The sequence below is a fragment of the Microcaecilia unicolor genome, chromosome 3, assembly GCF_901765095.1.
Source record: "Microcaecilia unicolor chromosome 3, aMicUni1.1, whole genome shotgun sequence".
Lineage (NCBI taxonomy): Eukaryota > Metazoa > Chordata > Amphibia > Gymnophiona > Siphonopidae > Microcaecilia > Microcaecilia unicolor.
The window spans coordinates 154807262-154830566 of record NC_044033.1 but is presented as its reverse complement, the minus strand read 5'-3'; the positions used below and the strand labels follow the sequence as shown (position 1 = coordinate 154830566).

The following is a 23305-nucleotide window of genomic DNA, read 5'->3' as shown; positions in this document are numbered from 1 at the left end:
GTAAACCCGTCTGGGCCCGGGGCCGACCAAAGTTTTTGCAGCTTGATAACCCTTTGCAACTCAACTAACGTTAGGGGTACATTTAACTTTTCTACTTCTTAATTTGATAGTTTAGTCAAACCTGACTTTGCTAAATAGTCTATCATTTGTCGCTATCTCCTGTCAATCCAGCAGAGTATAAGCCAGAAAAATAGTCTGTGTGAATATCTGTCCTATTTTTTCTCTCGAGTTGGTAAGTTTCCCCTGCTTGTTTTTTAATATCGTCACTGTACGAGACCCTCCCCAATTCTTAATTACCCTTGCCACGAGGGCACCTGATTTATTGCCAAACCTTTGTAGTCTATACTTGTAATACAGGAAGGATCGAGTCTCTCGTTCGTGTAACAGTGTTTAAGGTTGTTTGTAACACTTTCATTGATTAAACCAGCATCTACGTCAATATCACATACATTGCCCCCACCAACAGCATATAAAATAAAGTCTCCTTATCTTGCAGAAAAGATACAAACCACTTTATAACAGTGCTGCTAAGACCAGTACTATGTAAATGATCACACAATAGGTTAGCAAATGCAAATGCTGAATCTAAAGACAATGCTACCAAGCCTTCATGAACTATTGCATTCAACTCGCTTAGTAGTCCTGTGCTATATCCCACCTGAAAGCCAGCTTGACGAAGATAGGAAACATTTTTCCCTTCAATGAAGCTACTTAACTATTCCAAAACTACCTGTTCTAATACTTTGACTGAAATATTTTACTTTCAAAGTGCTAGAAGGTGTAGTCTTGAAAATAGGTCGAATAGGCAAGTGTTTCCAATTTAATGGTACAGACCCTGAAGATAAACTCTGGTTAATCCATTTATAGAAAATATGGTTCTAAGCCATGTTTTATGATCTTAATCCATGCGTTAGGAATAGCACCCAAGTCACACTTCTTAGACACCATTGCAGATACAACCTTTATAAAGTAGTCGTGAACATGGCTTTAAAGAATGCCATTAGGCCATTGTAACAAGTTGTTACTAAACCATTTTCTTCAATTGAATCACAGTTCTGAGTGGCTGACCCCTATTAAAAGCCTGAGACTAAATGCAAAGCTAGGTCACAAGTACTTGTCAGAATTCCAAGAAGTGGCAAGATTCGGTGCTGTTGATTTCCAAGGATAAGCAGTGGCTTCCCAGATCTAATTTAATAAGTTTATGGTGAGAATTCTAATTGTAGAGAGAGAGAGGGGTCTAATTTAATGCTGGAAAGGGAGAGGTGTAGAAAATAAGGATTGGAAGTTGATGGAGGAAGAGATCAGGGAGGAGGGGATCTGAGGTATAGATGGAGGGAAGACCGGAAAGGAACTAAGGGAAGAGATCCTGCTTTAGGATGGAATCCAGAGATGAAGCAATCCACTCGCATCCACTGCCTGATGCCGATTCTCTTTCTGACTCATATGCTACATCCCCCCTCCAATGTTGTCATACCATGGGGCTAATGGCAGTAAACTGCACTGCCTATTAGTACAGCAGTTCATGATTGATTTTTTTTCCCTGTGCTAATTGTACATCCGATGCAGGAAGAAAGATTTAGCATAGGAAATTGGCGTAAAACCATATTGTTCCCAATGTGTAACAACTATACTAAAATCTAGTGTGTTACTCGTTTTGTAGAGCTAAATCTTTATGCTAGCTCAGAATTGGTGTACAAATGCAGCACAGGATTCACCAGGGTCATTTCTGAGGGATCCAAGTGGGCTGCCCCTTCCCAGTCTCCTCCCCACCCCAACAATCACTCTACTTTTCTTTCCCCTCCACCCTGATCCTCCTGAAGACAGAGGTGGTGTAGTACCTTAGTCCACATTCCCTTGTTGTAGGGGACTGGAGTGTGTTTGAACTGTGCAGCACTACAATATACTGTGTGCTTTTATGTTTCAATGGTTTTTATTGATGACACATAGCAAAACACAATCCATCTTAACATAGCTTGTTTCAATACAAATCAACAGAACTCAATAAAATAACATTTCAGAATTAATACCTTCGTGTAGCCATCAAATGTTTATAACTTTCCCCCCCCCCCCTTACCCCCCCCTTTCTACTCCCTCCTCCCTTCTTATGTACTCCCACTAATGTGTCCCCCCCCGTGCACCCTCTTTAAGTGTACTATTAATCATAATTTATTAAGGATTAGGCTTCTTCCCCGTTGTGTTAACTTGGCCAAGTAGGGGTTCCAAATCCCAAGAAATCGTCGCTTACGTTTATAAGAGCCTCTGGCCTCTTGTGCTTCTCAAGTAAGTACCTGATGTATTTGGTTTCGCCAATGCCAGTATTCTGGTTTATTCTGTGAGGTCCATTGTTGCAAGATGCATTTTCTTGCTATTAAGCAAAGTTTACGGCATAGCAAAGCCTCACCTGTTCTGAACCCACTAAATGCGTCCGGACAATCGAGCACTACCTGAGCAGGTGTACCCTGTATACAATGTGGCATCATGAGAGAAAGAAAAGCCACCACCCTCTTCCAAAAACATCTTATAAGCGGACATCCCCAAAACCCATGATATAGAGAATTGTCGGCTAGATTACACTTCAAGCAAGTGGGCGTCCTTATTCCACCTGCACGGAATAGCTGCACTTGTGAAAAGTAGGCTCTGTGTATAACTCTGTACGCGCATTCTCTATATCCTGCGCCAGTAATTAAGTGTGTTACATTCTTAAGATGTGCTGCTATATCCCAAGATGCTAAAACTTGGCCTACATCTACCTCCCAACGCCTCTTAAGCTGAGCCAGCTCTTTTCCAGGTACTAATGACCAAATTTTCTTTTGTAAATTCGAGATGGAGGGAGCCTCATTAGAAACTTCAGCAAATAGGTTTATAATTTTTTCTCCCAAACAAAATTGAAGTGACACCTTATTAAGAGAGTTAACATAGTGTTTCAACTGACAATGTGCAAAAGTGTCACCCCACCGAATTAACTCTTGAGGGATTAGATGATTTAAAAGTTTAAGCTCTCCTGTGTGGCTTACCACTGTCCCCAGGCTATTGAAGCCCTGTGCTTCCCAACGCACAAAAACTGAATTTTCCTGTCCGGGTCCAAACATCGGGTTCCCTCTAATCGTTAAAAGTTCCGACACCTGTGGGTCTCCTCCCAGAAGTTTCCCCAAAAACCTCCATGCATCTCGTACAGGTCCCAAAAGAACAGAATTGCCTCCCAGTTGTGCCAATGATGGACCATCTCCATGCAACAACGAGACCAATTGGTATGGTTTAAACAATTCCCTTTCTATGCCCAGTGGTGTATGGTAATCAGAGAGACAAATCCAATCGTGCACCTGTCTCAAGTTACATGCTATGTTATAGAATTTAATATTGGGCAATCCTATACCACCTTGTTTCCATCCCCCCAAAAGTAAGGGCAACCGTATCTTTGCCTTTTTATAAGCCCAACAAAACCTCGTCACCAATCTATAGAACAGTCGTATATCTCTCTGTACTAATCTTATTGGCAATGTTTGCATAACATATAGCCATCTAGGAAGAATTACCATGCGTATCAAGCACAGTCGACCTGACAATGACAGTGTCAACGCCTTCCAAGCATCCAACTGCTGCCTTGTTTTCTCTAACAGCCATTGCATGTTGGTTCTTTGTATATCCACCGTCCTTGCAGTCAGTAGTATACCCAAGTATCGAAAGGAGCTCTCCACCCAACGTAATGGAAACTGTCCCACCCGTGTTCTACGGGTCTCTGCTGTTATAGCCAGTGCTTCTGACTTGTCTTAATTAATTTTAAATCCTGAGTATGTTCCAAATTCTAAGAATATTTCCAATAAGTCTGCCAGTGATTCCCGAGGTTTAGTGAGCACCACTAGCAGATCATCAGCAAAGGCTGCTACTTTAAATTCTTGATCACCAAATCTCACCCCACCAATCGACCTACACGAATAGATATCGCGGATCAAAGGATCCATGTATAGTGCAAAAAGCAAGGGTGAGAGTGGGCAACCTTGCCGAGTTCCCCGCTGAACTTTAAATACTTCAGATTGCAACCCATTCACCCACAATTTAGCCTGCGGTGCTTCGTATAGAACTGTTATCGCCCTCATAAACCACCCCTGAAATCCGTATTTTCCTAGGACAGAAAATAAAAAAGGCCACTCCACCCGATCAAATGCTTTTTCGGCATCAAAGCTGATCATAATGGCTGGATCACCCGTGTTCTCTAAACGTTCTAGGGAAGCTAAGATACATCTAAGGTTCCGAGTTACCGACCTTCCTTGAACAAAGCCCACCTGTGCCTCGTGGATAATACTTGGAAGCACACGTCTCAACCTGTTCGCCACGATTTTTGCAAAAAGCTTGACCTCTTGGTTAAGAAGCGAGATTGGCCTATAAGATGTTACTAGAGTGTAATCTCTTTTAGGTTTAGGCAGTACTATTATTTGGGCTAAATTAAGATGTTTTGGTAACTGGCCATCCTCTACCCAGGAATTAAATGCTGCAGTTAAAGGTGAAACTATAGAGTCCCCCAATACTTTGTAAAATTCTGCCCTTAAGCCATCCGGGCCCGGAGCTTTGCCAAGCTTGCAGCTGCCTATGGCCCAGCTCACCTCATCACTGCTAATAGGAGCGTTCAAGGCCTTACGTTCTTCCTGTGATATATGTGGTAGCAAGACATTTTCTAAATAGAGGGCTTCGCTAATTCCACTCTCCTCTCCTGGCTTATACAGTTGCTGGAAAAATTTCTGAAAAACATCTCTTATTTCTTCATCCGCGTGACATAGTTTACCCGCACCATCTCTAATAGTTAGTATATGTCTAGATACGTTCTTGGAATTAATCAAATTCGCAAGCATTTTGCCCCCTTTATTCCCATATCTATAAAGTTGGAATTTGTAATATGCCTGTGACTTAACTGCCCTATCATGTAGTAAAGTATTCAACGCAGTCTGGGCACTTATAATGTTTTGTCTAATCTGGTGAGTAGGCTGTTCCCCAAATTTTTTCCGTAAACCAGTTAAATGTTTTTCCAAGCGTATAATTTCATTATCTCTGGCTTTCTTGTGATGACTGACATAACTGATTATGTCTCCCCTTAGTACCGCTTTTGCAGCTTCCCAAAATAAAACAGCCCTATCTTTCATCTCTTCATTATTATGTGAATAGTCCTTCCACTTGTTTACAAGGAAATCTCCAAATTTCCCATCTTTGTAAAGGTAGCTAGGAAAGGACCAACCTCTTCCCTTTCCTCCTTGATACCCCCCTTTCCATGTCATCGACACTGCGGCATGATCTGAAATTATGCAAGGGCCAATCTCCGCTCCAACTACTTCTGAGAAACTCTCACGTGAGGCTAACAAGTAGTCAATCCTAGAATGAGTCTCATGTGCTCTGGACTGATGTGTATATTCCCTTTCTGATGGATGGAGGACTCGCCATACATCTATAAGGTCCAATATTGAGCAGAAATCTGGCAGTCCCCTCGTTTTCGTTACCCTTTGCCCTGACGGGGGATTAGATTTATCCATCTGAGGATTCCAAGCCGTATTAAAGTCTCCCCCTAGTACCAAAGGTATAGATTCTATTTTGGACAAAATTGTAATTAAATTTTTATAAAATTTTTGATCAAGTTGATTTGGTGCATATATACTACCCAGGAGCAACTGTTGTCTGTTTATTGTTGCCCGGCAGAAAATAAAGCGACCTTCTGGGTCCTTCACAATGTTATTGATTTGCATTGCCACCCCTTTTCTGACTAAAATGGCTACTCCTCTTTTCCGTCCCACTGCCGCTGAGGCCACACATTCCCCTACCCACCATTTTGCTAATTTGGCATGTTCATTATCTGACAGATGCGTCTCCTGCAGAAACACTATATCTGCCTTAATACGTTGTAAATACTGCAATATTTTAGATCTTTTTATGGGGGAGTGAATACCCCCCACATTCCACGTAACTATCTTAACCATGTTCCTTACAGAAAGTGTTACTTAACCCCAATTATTTAACATCGTGTCTGGGGGGAAACCTGCCCAGCCTCTGGTCCCCCCCCACCAGGATCTCAATATTTTCATCAACACGTACATCATAATAATTTGCTTTTGCAAAAGATTCAATCCTAATCTTCTTATCTGGTGCACTTTCCTAAATATCCCTCCCATCCCCCCTCCCGTCCCTCCCCAGTACATCCCAACCAAATTCCCCTTCATTCCCCTACTATCCCTCCGCGAGATCTTAGTCACTATTGACGCCTCCCCCTCACCCCGCATCCAACCAGCCAACATTAACTTATGTGTTAACCCTTCTTATTTATTTAACCAAAGTATTGATTCACCTCTTCCCTCGCCAAATATTCCATCTCACTTATTGTACAGATTATATACTGTAAATAACCTCCCATAGATCTATATTTACCTAAAGAAACAGTTGTAACATTTTTAACCATTTTATCATTATTCCCGCCTTCCCCGACTTAGGCCAGGGTGAGCAAACACCATTTCTCAGTACCATCAACGCTGCATACTTTGATCACCATTAATTTTCTTAAACCTTTTCATGGCGACCAATACAATAAATTTGTAAATCAGGAACAAATTGAACTATTTATAACATATCATCTCACTAACATTGCTTTGTTAATAATGATCATTCATTCTGCAAACATCCAATCACGGATTGAACCTTTCAGCCTCCGGTTAGCCCGTTAATGATAAGTTTTCCTCTGAACCCTCATGGAGGCACATACATTACTTCATTCCATCGGCAAATTGTTTACATCGAGCTTACATACTACTGCCCCTGATATTCGAGGGGCTACCATTTATGTAGTGTCCAGACATTATTTTGCCAGCCAGGTTGAAGCCCAGTATTGAACAGATTAAATATAGGGCTCTGTTTCACTCTTCTGAAGCTGGAAAGTGGTTCACACTTTAGTAGTTAATATTAAACCAGTAGGTAACCCATAATTTCCATCATAACCGTTCCAATCCAACATTTTCTTTTGCACCTTTTTGCTGCTTCTGTACTCTTTGCCAACCTCCAGCCCCCATACTCCGTCTGCATCCAGAAGAGACCAAAAATCAAACAGCTTTTCTCAATTCCACCATTAGAGCCTATCGACCACTAAGACTCTGCCAATATATGGTGTTCAGTAAGCTTATTCTCAGCTTCTGTTGCTGTCTGAAAGGTCTGCCAGCGATCTTGCACTTGCACCCGTAGTTTCGCGGGATATTGTAGAGCAAACTTTATCTTTTTTTCCGCCAACTTTGAACAGATAGGATGGAATTTTCTCCTCTGCTCCTGGACTGCTTGGGTGTAATCCTGAAAAATCAGTATATTTTGTCCTCCATATTTCAATGAATCTCTTCGTGTCTTAAAGCCCTGAAGAATCTCTAGCTTATGTTTGTAGTTTAAAATTTTTGCCACTACTACCCTGGGCCTGGCATTTATCTCCAGTTTCCTTCCCACGCGGTGTGCGCGCTCAATCACCAACGGGCCCGTCGAATCCGTCAAGGCCAGCTCTTTTGTCAACCAAGCCTCCAGCCATGGCTCCAGATTGCGCTCCGGCAATTGTTCCGTAAGTCCCACAATGCGTACATTATTCCTTCGCGATCTGCTTTCCAAATCTTCGATTTTTAATCCCTGTTCTCTCAATTGTTGTTGTAAGTTTCGCAAATCGGGACCATAACTGCGTGTATCGTCTTCAATTGCAGAGACTCGCGTTTCTAGGTCACTTGTTCGAGTACCCAGACCGTCCATTGCCATTTGGAGATTATCTAATTTATCATTTAGCGCTGTCCATTTCAAAGCCCAAGCGCTCGTCATTGCGCCGGTCAACTGGGAGAGCTGCTGTTCCGTAAAACTCTGCCCCGCCGCTTCAAGGCCTACCTCCGCCATTTTGCCCTCTGCGCTGCTTGCCTTGTTTTTTCCTTTATTAGCCAGCCGTTGGGTCATTGCTGTTGGCGATTTCGTGAAATATTTTTCCATACGCTTTTGCTGCTTAGCTCAGCGGATTTTGAAGGACTTCTCCGTGATAGATTAAGCTGTTTGCGGGATGAGGGTCTTGGAGCCGAGGCACCACGCTGCTAGCTCAGCTCATGACGTCACGTGACCTACTGTGTGCTTTTAAAATGTGGCAGTCGTGCCCAGGCAGCAGAGGAGTAGGTTGGAGCATTGATGTACTGTCTTAAGAGTGAGGTGGGGATGAAGCAGCATAGAGATGTGGAGAGATGCTCTGTCTGCCTACCACTGCTGCTATTTCCACCCAGTTCAGTCTGCCACTGTGATTCCATGGGCAACTGACAGGAAGAGGTGAATCCATGGCCAGGGAATCACTAGACTGGGAGTATTGATGATAGCCATCCAGGTTAGGTTTGTTTGACAATTAAGTATTTGCTATAGATTAAATTCAGGGTAGTAGGAATCTTAAAGCTTGCTGGCCTTGTAAACAGGTCACTTATTGAAAACAAACTAGTTTAAAGATTTTTTTTTCTGCGATCAACATCAATATAGTTCTAGAATAAATTATGTTCATTTCCAACAATTTTATTGATTAAACCAGCATGTTGAACAAATCCATCTACGTCAATATCACATACATTGAATCTCAAGGACATGCTTCATAAAAGCAAGAAACCATTGGCATATAAATAACAATTTTTTCTCCTTCCCATCCATCCTTCCCCCCCCCCCCCCCCTCATCCCTAGGAGAAATAATCACTGCCTTAAACCATAAACAAGAATAATAGTATAAGCCAGACAAAACTGGCCACTGACTCAAAAAGACAATAACAATAAAATCTTATTAACCTAGATCCAATCCCAACTGAACATTCCTCCCTACATTCTCTTCCCCCCCCCCCCCCCCCACCCATGCCCCAAGAGGTCTGGACTCTTATAACCCCCCAGAACATTGGACGGAAAGCAACTTACCTACACTAATCCCACCCCCCTACAGTCTCGCTGACAGCTCAACAGATTCAAAATAAGACTTCTTCCTCTTGGTGACAGAGGCCAAGTAGGGATTCCATTTTTCAAAAAATGAGATTTACGTTTAAAAGAGCTTTTTACTTCCCGTTCCTCCCACTCATGGCAGGCTCAATGCGGCTTACATGGGGCAATGGAGAGTTAAGTGACTTGCCCAGAGTCACAAGGAGCTGCCTGTGCAGCTTGTATTATGAGACTTGAATCTGCCATGCTGGTATGGTGTATCAAATATTGGAAAATGAAACCTCTGTGTAGGCATGTTCTGGGATCAAGTGTGGGCAGAGTTGCAGTTTATTTGCAAGCATGTACAGTAAGTACAGACACTTCAGTAAAATGTTCACAGCATCATCAATTGGGGCTTTACAGTAAGTAAACACACAGGTATAGATCTCATAATATATATGTGTATTAGCAGGCATTTATGTGCTGTGACACTGCTGCTTTCAACAAGCACCAGCAGAGTGTAGTAAAGCTCTCCAAACCAGCAGAAAACTTCATCAAGAGCAAAGAGAGCTCTAAGACCTCTCTTTCTACCTCTATATTAGGAAATATCTATGATAACCAGGTCTCATAACTAGTAGGGTTCGTCTCTATTTCTTTCCCCCATGGGGTGAAATTCACTACCTGCCTAGGCAAGGGCAGAAAAATGTTTGATAATTACTAACACACTCCTAGGCAGTACCCTTTTACTTGCTTTATATGCATATTTCTTCCAAGCGTCAAGAAGTTGGCTTTTTCCCCCCAGTAGTCTATAAATATGCAGATGAACTTCATTAGCTGTAGGTAAATTAAATACAAATCAATTCCAGTTGTCGTAACTTTTAAATAGCAGGAACCCTTCATTAACCCTTTGTTTCAGTCTGTAGTGAAACAAAAGGGGGAAGGTCCCACACAGAAAAAAAAAGTATATGTATATTTAGTATTACATACCATGTAAAATGAGTTTATTTTGTTGGGCAGACTGGATGGACAGTTCAGATCTGCCGTCATTTACTACATTACTATGTTATATATATTTGGTTAATAATGTCTTTTTGGGGGGGAAACATAAGGTTAGCTGTATTTGTAACAGTTTTGTGTTTTAAAATCAACAGTGAAACGAGAGCAAAAATCACAGTAACAAACTGTTGAAAAAAAACCCATCCCTTATACTCTCCCAACTCTTTTCCCTTGCCCCAATAGCCTTTTAACACATCCAAAACAAAACTTTCATTAAACTATAAGAAAAAGTCAAGAGAGTAACTGCTTTTTCTCCGAGGACAAGCAGGCTGCTTGTTCTCACGACTGGGGTGACGTCCGCGGCAGCCCCCACCAACCGGAAATAAGCTTCGCGGGACGGTCAGCACGCAGGGCACGCCCACCGCGCATGCGCGGCCGTCTTCCCGCCCGTGCGCGACCGCTCCCGCCAGTTACTTTTTTTCCGCGACTGAGAGAGTTGTGTTTTCCCCTCTCTCTCGTTTCAGCCGCCGGATTTTTTCGACCGCGTTTACGCGGATCGTCGCTTTTGGCCTGTTCGGCCTCTTCTTTTTCTTCTTTCTCTTTTATTAAAAAAAAAAAAAAAAAAAAAAGAATTTTGCGCGTGTGGAGCACGCGCTCCTTCTTTTCCCTCGCTTTCTAGCGGGGACGCCTCGTTGCGGCCTAGTGGCCGCTCGGTCGGTTACAATTTTCGTGGTGTGATTTTAGCCACCATTGCCGACTTTGACTTCGCCGACGCGATTTTTCCGTCGATGTCCTCGAAGGTCCCGAGTGGATTTAAAAAGTGTGGTCGCTGCGGCCGGCCGATCTCGCAGACCGACACCCACGCTTGGTGCCTCCAGTGCCTCGGGCCGGAGCACAATCTCAAGTCGTGCGTTTTGTGTCTCGGTCTCCGGAAACGGACTCAGGTTGCGAGGCAAGTTCTGCGGGACCGTCTTTTTGGAACTTGCGCCGGCCCCTCGACGTCGACCTCGACGGCATCGGTATCGAAGACCGGTTCTTCGGTACCGGTATCGATGCCCGAGACATCGGCACCGATGGCAGCGACCCCAGGAGAACAGGTCCCGTCGGCCCGCCGGTCCGCCGGCGAGAGTGGGGTAGAGAGACCGCGTGGGCAGTCGGCCCCGGTCACTCCCTCAACTCGTGAGCCACGGGACCGAACCCTGTCGGACCCGGTACCCCGAGACCGAGGGGGATCGACCTCCTCCTCCTCCATGCCCTCCGGCACCGGTGACGTGCACCGGAAAAAAGACAAGAAGCGCCGTCACCGGGAGCCCTCGGTGCACCCTGAAGAGGAGTCGACGCCGAAGCGTCATCGCAGAGAGGAGAGATCTCCGTCGGTGGTGGAGGTACCGACGCGTCGGGGTTCCGGCACCTCGGTGCCATCTCCTGGCCCCCAGCAGCTTCCGGCACCGACACCCTTACCGGCCCCACCGCCTTTCCCGGCAGCGGGCCTGGACGAGTGCCTCAGAGCCATCCTTCCGGGGATCCTGGAAGGGCTGATGCGCCAGGCTGTGCCGGCGCCGGGGGTGCTTGCGCCCTCGGCGCCGATGACTGTGGCGCCGGCGAGCTCTAGCCCGGCGCCGGGGCAGTCGACACCGCCGCCGCTTGCGGTGCCGGTCTCGACAGCCACGCAGGTGGAGTCCCCGTCGACGTCGATGGAGGGAGCTCCGTCCCCGCCGGCGCGGGAGTCCACCGCTCGACGACACCGAGACCTTGGTGCCTCGACGTCGAGCCGGGCCCGGTACCGGACTCAGCTACATGAGCTAATGTCCGATACCGAGGACGAGGACTCGTGGGGGGAAGAGGAGGACCCGAGATATTTCTCCTCCGAGGAGTCTACAGGCCTTCCCTCGGACCCCACGCCGTCACCGGAGAGGAAGCTCTCACCTCCTGAGAGTCTCTCCTTTGCCTCCTTTGTGCGGGATATGTCTATAAGCATTCCCTTTCCCGTGGTCTCTGTGGAAGAGCCGAGGGCCGAGATGCTCGAGGTCCTCGACTATCCATCACCACCTAGAGAGTCCTCCACGGTACCGCTGCACAATGTCCTGAAGGAGACGCTGCTCCGGAACTGGGTGCGACCACTAACTAATCCCACCATTCCCAAGAAAGCAGAGTCCCAGTACAGGATCCACTCTGACCCAGAGCTCATGCGGCCCCAGTTGCCCCATGACTCAGCGGTCGTGGATTCCGCTCTCAAGAGGGCACGGAGTTCGAGGGATACCGCCTCGGCGCCCCCGGGGCGGGAGTCTCGCACTCTGGACTCATTTGGGAGGAAGGCCTACCAATCCTCCATGCTCGTGACCCGCATCCAATCTTACCTGCTCTATATGAGCATCCACATGCGGACCAATGTGCAACAGCTGGCGGACCTGGTCGATAAGCTCCCGCCGGAGCAGTCCAGGCCTTATCAGGAGGTGGTCAGGCAGCTGAAGGCGTGCAGAAAGTTCCTGTCCAGGGGGATTTTTGACACCTGTGACGTGGCATCTCGTGCTGCGGCCCAAGGTATAGTGATGCGCAGGCTCTCATGGCTGCGTGCCTCTGACCTGGACAACCGCACCCAGCAGAGACTGGCTGACGTCCCTTGCCGGGGGGATAACATTTTCGGTGAGAAGGTCGAGCAGATGGTGGACCAACTGCATCAGCGGGAAACCGCTCTCGACAAGCTCTCCCACCGGGCGCCTTCAGCACCCGCCCCCACGGGTGGGCGTTTTTCCCGGGCACGGCAGGCTGCACCCTATTCTTTTGCAAAGCGTAGGTACAACCAGCCGGCCCGAAGGCCTCGTCAGGCACAGGGACAGCCCCAGCGCGCTCGTTCTCGTCAACAGCGTGCGCCTAAGCAGCCCCCTGCGCCTCCACAGCAAAAGCCGGGGACGGGCTTTTGACTGGATCCACGGGAACATAGCCGCCCTACAAGTGTCCGTACCGGACGATCTGCCGGTCGGAGGGAGGTTAAAATTTTTTCACCAAAGGTGGCCTCTCATAACCTCCGACCAGTGGGTTCTCCAAATAGTGCGGTGCGGATACGCCCTGAATTTGGCCTCCCTGCCTCCAAATTGTCCTCCGGGAGCTCAGTCTTTCAGCTCCCATCACAAGCAGGTACTTGCAGAGGAACTCTCCGCCCTTCTCAGCGCCAATGCGGTCGAGCCCGTACCACCCGGGCAGGAAGGGCAGGGATTCTATTCCAGGTACTTCCTTGTGGAAAAGAAAACAGGGGGGATGCGTCCCATCCTAGACCTGAGAGGCCTGAACAAATTCCTGGTCAAAGAAAAGTTCAGGATGCTTTCCTTGGGCACCCTTCTGCCAATGATTCAGAAAAACGATTGGCTATGTTCCCTGGATTTAAAGGACGCATACACTCACATCCCGATACTGCCAGCTCACAGGCAGTATCTCAGATTCCGACTGGGCGCACGGCACTTTCAGTATTGTGTGCTGCCCTTTGGGCTCGCCTCTGCCCCACGAGTGTTTACCAAGTGCCTCGTGGTGGTAGCGGCCTATCTACGCAAGCTGGGAGTGCACGTGTTCCCATATCTCGACGATTGGCTGGTCAAGAACACCTCGGAGGCAGGAGCCCTCCGGTCCATGCAGTGCACTATCCAACTTCTGGAGCTGCTGGGGTTTGTGATAAATTACCCAAAGTCCCATCTCCAGCCAACTCAGTCTCTGGAATTCATAGGAGCGCTGCTGAATTCCCAGACAGCTCAGGCCTACCTTCCCGAAGCGAGGGCCACCAATCTCTTGACCCTGGCTTCGCAGACCAGAGCGTCTCAGCAGATCACAGCTCGGCAGATGTTGAGACTTCTAGGTCATATGGCCTCCACAGTTCATGTGACTCCCATGGCTCGTCTCCACATGAGATCTGCTCAATGGACCCTAGCTTCCCAGTGGTTCCAAGCCACCGGGAATCTAGAAGATGTCATCCGCCTCTCCACCAGTTGCCGCACTTCACTGCTCTGGTGGACCATCCGGACCAATTTGACCCTGGGACGCCCATTCCAAATTCCGCAGCCCACGAAAGTGCTGACGACGGATGCATCTCGCCTGGGGTGGGGAGCCCATGTCGATGGGCTCCACACTCAGGGTCTGTGGTCTCTCCAGGAAAAGGATCTGCAGATCAACCTCCTGGAGCTCCGAGCGATCTGGAACGCACTGAAGGCTTTCAGAGATCGGCTGTCCTGTCAAATTATCCAAATTCGGACAGACAATCAGGTTGCAATGTATTACGTCAACAAGCAGGGGGGCACCGGATCTCGCCCCCTGTGCCAGGAGGCCGTCGGGATGTGGCGTTGGGCGTGTCGGTTCGGCATGCTCCTCCAAGCCACGTACCTGGCAGGCGTAAACAACAGTCTGGCCGACAGACTGAGCAGAGTCATGCAACCGCACGAGTGGTCGCTCCATGCCAGAGTGGTACGCAAGATCTTCCGAGCGTGGGGCACCCCCTCGGTGGACCTTTTCGCCTCTCAGACCAACCACAAGCTGCCTCTGTTCTGTTCCAGACTTCAGGCACACGGCAGGCTAGCGTCGGATGCCTTTCTCCTCCATTGGGGGACCGGCCTCCTGTATGCTTATCCTCCCATACCTTTGGTGGGGAAGACCTTACTGAAGCTCAAGCAAGACCGCGGCACCATGATTCTGATCGCGCCCTTTTGGCCCCGTCAGATCTGGTTCCCTCTTCTTCTGGAGTTGTCCTCCGAAGAACCGTGGAGATTGGAGTGTTTTCCGACTCTCATTTCGCAGAACGACGGAGCGTTGCTGCACCCCAACCTTCAGTCTCTGGCTCTCACGGCCTGGATGTTGAGGGCGTAGACTTCACTGCGCTGGGTCTGTCTGAGGGTGTCTCCCGGGTCTTGCTTGCCTCTAGAAAGGATTCCACTAAAAAGAGTTACTTTTTCAAGTGGAGGAGGTTTGTCGTGTGGTGTGAGAGCATGGCCCTAGAACCTCGTTCTTGCCCTGCACAGAACCTGCTTGAATACCTTCTGCACTTATCAGAGTCTGGCCTCAAGACCAACTCAGTAAGGAATCACCTTAGTGCGATTAGTGCTTACCATTATCGTGTGGAAGGAAAAGCCATCTCTGGAGAGCCTTTAGTCGTTCGATTCATGAGAGGCTTGCTTTTGTCAAAGCCCCCTATCAAGCCTCCTGCTGTGTCATGGGATCTCAACGTCGTCCTCACCCAGCTGATGAAACCTCCTTTTGAGCCACTGAATACCTGCCATCTGAAGTACTTGACCTGGAAGGTCATTTTCTTGGTGGCAGTTACTTCAGCTCGTAGGGTCAGTGAGCTTCAAGCCCTAGTAGCTCATGCTCCATATACCAAATTTCATCACAACAGAGTAGTGCTCCGCACCCACCCAAAGTTCCTGCCGAAGGTGGTGTCGGAGTTCCATCTTAACCAGTCAATTGTCTTGCCAACATTCTTCCCCAGGCCGCATACCCGCCCTGCTGAACGTCAGTTGCACACATTGGACTGCAAGAGAGCATTGGCCTTCTACTTGGAGCGGACACAGCCCAACAGACAGTCCGCCCAATTGTTTGTTTCTTTCGACCCTAACAGGCTAGGGGTCGCTGTCGGGAAACGCACCATCTCTAATTGGCTAGCAGATTGCATTTCCTTCACTTACGCCCAGGCTGGGCTGACTCTTGAGGGTCATGTCACGGCTCATAGTGTCAGAGCCATGGCAGCGTCAGTGGCCCACTTGAAGTCAGCCACTATTGAAGAGATCTGCAAGGCTGCGACGTGGTCATCTGTCCACACATTCACATCTCATTACTGCCTCCAGCAGGATACCCGACGCGACAGTCGGTTCGGGCAGTCGGTGCTGCAGAATCTGTTTGGGGTGTAAATCCAACTCCACCCTCCAGGACCCGAATTTATTCTGGTCAGGCTGCACTCTCAGTTAGTTGTTCTTCGTAGGTCAATTTCTGTTATACCCTCGCCGTTGCGAGGTTCAATTGACCTGGGTTCTTGTTTTGAGTGAGCCTGAGAGCTAGGGATACCCCAGTCGTGAGAACAAGCAGCCTGCTTGTCCTCGGAGAAAGGGTATGATACATACCTGTAGCAGTTGTTCTCCGAGGACAGCAGGCTGATTGTTCTCACCTTCCCTCCCTCCTCCCCTTTGGAGTTGTGTGTTTCATATTTTTTGCTAGTCATTCAACTGGCGGGAGCGGTCGCGCACGGGCGGGAAGACGGCCGCGCATGCGCGGTGGGCGTGCCCTGCGTGCTGACCGTCCCGCGAAGCTTATTTCCGGTTGGTGGGGGCTGCCGCGGACGTCACCCCAGTCGTGAGAACAATCAGCCTGCTGTCCTCGGAGAACAACTGCTACAGGTATGTATCATACCCTGATTTCACATTGAGCCACCCATGAAAATACCCATCCTTGCATCAAGGGGGTGGGCCACTTCATAGCCACTTGCATCTTTCAGCCACTCCACTCCATCATTGGCTTCCATAATACTTGCATCTTAACCATCTTCCCATGCACTCCTGCAGGCAATACTTCCATTTCCATCTTCTTCCAGTCACCAGTCCCTCATTGAAGGAGACTTGCTATTTTTTTTTCCGAACAGCCAAAAGTGCTTTCCTAACTCCTTGTAGCAATTTTCCAATCAGTGAGACCAATATATCATTTTCTATTGTCTCTACCCCCCTTGGGATAATAGGAAAAAGCTGGGTTTTAAAGACGAGGTGAAACGGAATGTGCGATCTCCTGAATTTCCTTTAAAACCTTAGGGAACAGGTCTGGAATTGTCGGGCTAAAACCTAATAGATGTGACAGTCCCTTTTACTCCCACATCCTCTCTAACAAACATTGTTAAACCCTTTCCTCATTGCCTTCATTCTCACTGGTGTTAAATATCCCCATATCAACACTGTATGTTTTTGGCCCACTAGTATTGCATTTAGGGAGCAGTGCCAAACACTGACTGACAATTCCTAATCTTGCCTTGTTTTTAACTTAGGTTTCCTATAATGAATTTGGCCAATTCAGCTGAAATATTCAGGAAGTCAGAACACATTATGATCTCAAGCATTTTTTACGTACCCTTTCATTGCTATACCGAATATATTGCAAACTGTCTTGCCATTAGTTACCATTTGTGGATACACCAACAAACTCCACTGTAACTTTCTTTATTTCAAATTTCCATAAACATTGATTCATATAATAGACATCATAATCATGTACATTTCTGTACCAAGGAAAGAAACTAGCGCAGATATGTATTCATGTGCATGCATTCTAATGTAGTCCCTAGAACCAGAGATTATATTGCATAAGGGAATAGTTAAGGTCTGTATATAATCTGTTATCATACCATATAGAGGGGCATAATCGAATGGCGCCGGCCAAATCGATGGGCGGCCATCTTTGGGGGCCGGCTCCGCAAACGGGCGGAGCCAAGCGTATTTTCGAAATATGCTTGGCGCCGGCCAAATTGCTCGCCGGGGTTAGATGAGATGGCCGACTCCGATTTTCAGCCATAATGGAAACCGGAGTCAGCCATCTCAAATTCGGCGAAATGTAAGGCATTTGGGCATGGGAGGAGCCAGCATTTCTAGTGCACTGGCCCCCCTGACATGCCAGGACACCAACCGGGTACCCTAGGGGGCACTTAAAAAAATTAATAAAAAAAAACAAAATTAGCTTCCAGGTGCATAGCACCCTTCCCTTGTGTGCTGAGCCCCCCCAAATCCCCCCTAAAACCCACTGCCCACAACTCTACACTATTACCATAGCCCTAAGGGGTGAAGGGGTGCACCTACATGTGGGTACAGTGGGATGTGGGGGGCTCCCATTTACCAACACAAGTGTAACAGGTAGGGGGAGGGGATGGTCCTGGGTCCACCTGTATCAAGTGCACTGCACCCACTACAAACTGCTCTAGGGACCTGCATATTGCTGTCAGGGAGCTGGGTATGACATTTGAGGCTGGCATAGAGGCTGGCAAAAAAGTCTGATTTTTTTTTTTGTGTGGGAGGGGGGTGGTGACCACTGGGGGAGTAAGGGGAGGTGATCCCCGCTTCCCTCCGGTGGTCATCTGGTCAGTTGGGGCACTTTTTTTGGACCTAAAAAAAAAAAGGGGGTCCAAATAAAATGGACCAAATTCTCCTGACAGCTGGCTTTCTTTTTTCCATTATCGGGCAAAGCTGGCCATCTCATCGCACGCCCCCGTCCCGCCTTCGCTACCATGCCGACATGCCCCCTTTCAACTTTCGCCGGCTCTGCGACAGAAAGCAGTTGAAGCCGGCCAAAATTGGCTTTCGATTATACAGATTTGGCTGGTTTCAGGGGATCGCCGGCGATCTCCCGATTTGTGTCGGAAGATCGCCGGCGATCTCTTTCGAAAATAAGCCTGATAGTATTTGAAAGAAACACATAATTTAAAAATAATTCCTGGCTTTAATGGGCAACCAGCTTGCATAATAAAGGAGTGGCTCTATCAAAACACGATACCTTGAGGGCAAGCCTAGCTGCAGTATTTTGGGCCATTTGCAGCCTTTTTAGGACACCCTCTTTACATCCAGCATAGATAGAATTGCAGTAATCGAACCAAGTTAAATCCAAGGATTGAACTAGCAGCCTAAATATGTTAGGCAAGAAATATGAGCTGATTCTCCTCCGCTTCCAAAGAGACCTGTAGGATTTTTTCACTACTGAGGGAACCTGAGGCTCAAACATGAGGTGACTGTCAATTTAATACACCAAGTACCCTAAGCGTAGAGTCTAGGGGGTACGACATGTCAATAGTAATATTATTATATATGTAGTATGGTCAAAGGGGTTGGTTACCACAAGAAATTTAGTCTTAATTCTATTTAACTTAAACTTAAATTCGGAAGCCCAGGATTCCAACATTCAGACCAAGCCTAATCTTGACAATATCTGGATGACCAGCTTTGAAAGGGATATAGATTGTTTTTGTTACATTTGTACCCCGTGCTTTCCCACTCATGGCAGGCTCAATGCGGCTTACATGGGGAAATGGAGGGTTAAGTGACTTGCCCAGAGTCACAAGGAGCTGTCTGTGCCTGAAGTGGGAATCGAACTCAGTTCCCCAGGACCAAAGTCCACCACCCTAACCACTAGGCCACTCCTCAGATTGTGACATTGTCTGCGTAAATAAAAGTGCAGAACTCTGCTGCCTCTAGCCTTTCACCTAATGGAGCCATCATAACATTGATTAGGATTGGAGAAAGTGGTGAGTCCTGTGGCACCCCACTGAACTAAATAAATGAAAGAAAGCATCATACTTACCAAACGTAAGGTTGAACAAATGCTTCTAAATACCTTTTTAAATTTGAAGATAGCCATAATTGCAGCTCAGGTGAGACGAATTTAAAGCTTGTTGCCTGCCATGGAAAAATTGTTTATGAATGCGTATTCTAGGGGCAATTTTATATGATGGTGTTTCTGTTAGTGCTTGTTGAGTGGAGGAGTGGCCTAGTGGTTAGGGTGGTGGACTTTGGTCCTGAGGAACTGAGTTCAATTCCCACTTCAGGGACAGGCAGCTCCTTGTGACTCTGGGCAAGTCACTTAACCCTCCATTGCCCCATGTAAGCCGCATTGAGCCTGCCATGAGTGGGAAAGCGCGGGGTACAAATGTAACAGAAACAAAACAAGAGAGAAAAGTGCAGCTTGGCTGTTAGTGAACTATTGCAACAGCAAGCCAGAAAGGCAGAACACAATATGTAGCTTTAAAAAATAAAAAAAAACTTAAATACGAACAAGAGAGAGATGAATCATTGGAGGGAATTCAGGCTTAAAGTTGTACTAGAGAGCTGATTCTGTTACTTGTATAATTTCCTTTGTGCTTTAAAAAATTTATCCAAGTGAAAACTTTTAGCTGCCTTTTTAAAACCTGTGCCATTCAGATAAAAAAATGCCATTTGTAGCATCTGTAGAACTCAGTTCAGATGTTTTTTTCCCCCCCTTTTCTAGACATTACCCTGGTGGACACTGCGCTGTGTGAATGTTCATCAGCAGTTACTGGAGGAGAGATCACCTGAGCTGTTGGCTCTTGCTCAGACCTGTGTTGATCAAGGTATTTGGCATTTGTTTCTGGATTAATTTACCTGTCTTTCTCTGTTAGACACTGTTTTAGGAATTACTACCACAACAGGATTGGTGGTGGTGTGGCGGGGGGAGGGACAGGGAGATGGCCTACAGTGATAACTGCTGGCTTTAAAAATAATAAGCATAAATATGAACAAGAGGTGTTGGTAACAAAGCAGCTAAGAAAATAACCAGAAGACATGCTCATTCACATATACATAAAAATATCTGGAGAATAAAAGTCCTTGTAGTTTTCCAGCTCTGGAAAATACTCCACTGCACTTTCTCAAAGTGTCTTAGCTCCTGCTTTACAAGGACATTTTATTGTCCCAGTGAAGTGGCAGCGATGGGGCAGTCTTATGGGATCTGAAAGAAATGTGAGCAATAATCTTTAATACTCATTTGTACTTTGATATCAAAAGCAAAGACTTGCTGATAAACTCTAACCTGCCCCAAATGGTTATCCCTTCTTCCCTGAAAAATGCAAGGGTGCTTTAGGCTGACTGACTTGCGTTGTTGCTTACCAACTGAGATCTTGGTGGTTGCTGCTGTCTCTGCATTTGATATTTCTGGTAGCCTCTTCTCTGATGGAACTGATTCTATGATGAAATGGACAGTTCCACTCTGACAGATGACATAGTACAGAGGGTACAGCAGAGATTTTCCTCTGTAGAAGGGAACTCTGCAAATCTGTCGCATATCATTTTGAAGATCAGATGTTCTGAGGTATGCCTGTTTTCTTACTCTAGTGACAACTCTGGGTCACCCTATGAAGACTAAGATCTGAACACAAATAGGGCTGTCCAGATGTGGGCGTCTCTACTTGTGTGGTTGCTTTATCCTGCTTATTGACAGAGGAAACAGTTGACTACCTGTAATGGGCTCTCTGTAGACAGGATAAATAAGGCATACATATCTACCCACCTACCCAGGGAAATGTCTCTTGGGGATTCATTAAATAGTGGCGGCATGGGAAGACGGTTCTGAGAAAGCTATGCTTGTTGGCACTGTTGGATGATATCACCAACCTGCATGTCTGGAGAACCCCTTTTATGAGTGTGCAACTTTGTTTTATTCCAGGTAATTCTTGTGGAAACTTGAAGTTTTAGAATCATTCTAGACTTAAATGAATTCCTAACAAAGAATTAGATTTTTCCCACTTCAGATTTGTGTGAGAACTAGAGAATGACACGGGGATAACATTTGTCCCCGTCCCATCCCCATGGGTTCTGTATCCATCCCCACCCCATCCCCCTTTGTCCCTGTTCTCATCTGTAGAAGCCTTGAACAATGAGCAGCTATAATAAACCCTCCCAGCACCACCACTACCACCCTCACTCTCTACCCTAACAAGAGCTGACTTCTACTACCCCAAGGAATCCTAATCCACCCTGTTAAAATGTCCAGGGGTACAAAATGCAACCCGTTCTGTATACCCTAGAGAGGAAGAATATGCCCTATGAAGCACTGTTATGATTTTTTAATCTGGATGAATAAGAAGTCATCAACAATCTCAAGATTCAGTGTAGCTCTCCTGTCTTTCACAGTCCCTCCTGAAATAGAAGATGTCTTCTTAGAAGATGTGCTAGTAGCAGGAAGCACAGGATTCCCCCATGCAAATTTTGCTAGCTGTTGGCAGCATGTTTGCTTGTTTTTCCAAAAAATAAAAATATTGTTGTCTGCATTAATCAAACATAAATAACAGTCCATATCATTAACAGGCTTCAAAGTAGAAATTGACATGGGGACAAGTTTGTCCCTGTCCTAACTGGCTCTGTCCCCATCCCTGTGATTACCGCGGGTCCCCGTGTTATTCTCTAGTGAGAACACACTGCATCTAGTACCATGTATTGACTTTTGACCTTGTCAGCTGCAAAACTGTTTGCACAGGCTTGATGATTCATGTTCTTATGTGGACAATAGGCAGATCAAGAGTACATCTCATTCTGGGGAAAGAAAGCAGATTTGGTCTGTGCTTAGATGCAACTCGAGTCAGAGGCAATTTCCTTAAGCACAGAGCCACTGCTTCCTTGGCTGCAATGAGTGAAATAATTGCAAAGTTGTTGAGCATTAGCTTGCTGTATGCTGAAAATGCTGGGCCCAATGACTGCTTTGGTTTCATGTTATTCCAAAAGTGAACATAGTAACATAGTAGATGACGGCAGAAAAAGACCTGCACGGTCCATCCAGTCTGCCCAACAAGATAACTCATATTTGCTGCTTTTTGTGTATACCTTACTTTGATTTGTAACTGTGCTGTTCAGGGCACAGACCGTATAAGTCTGCCCAGCACTATCCCCGCCTCCCAACCACTGGCTCTGGCATAGACCGTATAAGTCTGCCCAGCACTATCCTCGCCTCCCAACCACTGGCTCTGGCATAGACCGTATAAGTCTGCCCAGCACTATCCCTGCCTCCCAACCACCAGCCCCACCTCCCAACCACCGGCTCTGGCACAGACCGTACAAGTCTGTCCAGCACTATCCCCGCCTCCCAACCACCAGCCCCGCCTCCCGATCTTGACTAAGCTCCTGAGGATCCATTCCTTCGGCACAGGATTCCTTTATGCTTATCCCACGCATGTTTGAATTCCGTTACCGTTTTCATTTCCACCACCTCCCGCGGGAGGGCATTCCAAGCATCCACTACTCTCTCCGTGAAAAAATACTTCCTGACATTGAGTGAAGGAGGAAAAAAGAGAGGGAAGTAAGGAATGCTGAAATATGGTTCTCATAAAATATAGGATGCTTGGTGCATTTAACAAGAATAAAAAGAGATGGAGAACATACAAATTAAGGATTATAGACATGCAATTAAAACTTATGAAAGACAAATGATCAGAACATAGAGAGAAATCAGCTAGATGTACAGTGCATGGAAATACGGGTTTAAACTGCTATTGTAATTCCTTGTTTTGCTTTCCTTTTTCTTAGACTTGAGAGTTAACCTGCAGATGGCATCCTTAAACTGCAACTGTGTAGTTGGTGTCTGCTGGAGCTAATTGGGTTAATCTGCTCCTGCCTGATTCAGAATGAGGCTGAGTGACAATGGCTTTTGTTGCTAGGTTACCAGCTGAGGTAGAGATCCTTAGTGTGAGACTGTAGAAAGTCCCTCCCAGTAGGTAGCTGAGAACAGGTTCTTGTGTCTTGAGACTCAGCTGATCTTACCAAAACAGTCCAGAAAAGCTTACCTGAAGGACTTTAGGCTATGGCTGGAGAAGTGCTGTGACGAAGTCTATCGCCAATTGTACTGGTTAGTGATTTTGTTTGATCCTTTGCTGTCTGGAGCAGATGTTCTG

General features: G+C 46.7%; 1 protein-coding gene across 1 annotated transcript in view; it reads left to right on the top strand.

Moving 5' to 3' along the window:
• Positions 1–23305, top strand: part of TTC27 (tetratricopeptide repeat domain 27) — a 302320-nt gene that overhangs the window by 47747 nt on the left and 231268 nt on the right. The window contains exon 5 of the mRNA XM_030196512.1: positions 19894–19996. Coding sequence (XP_030052372.1) covers positions 19894–19996 — 103 coding nt within the window. The remainder of the gene's footprint in view (positions 1–19893; positions 19997–23305) is intronic.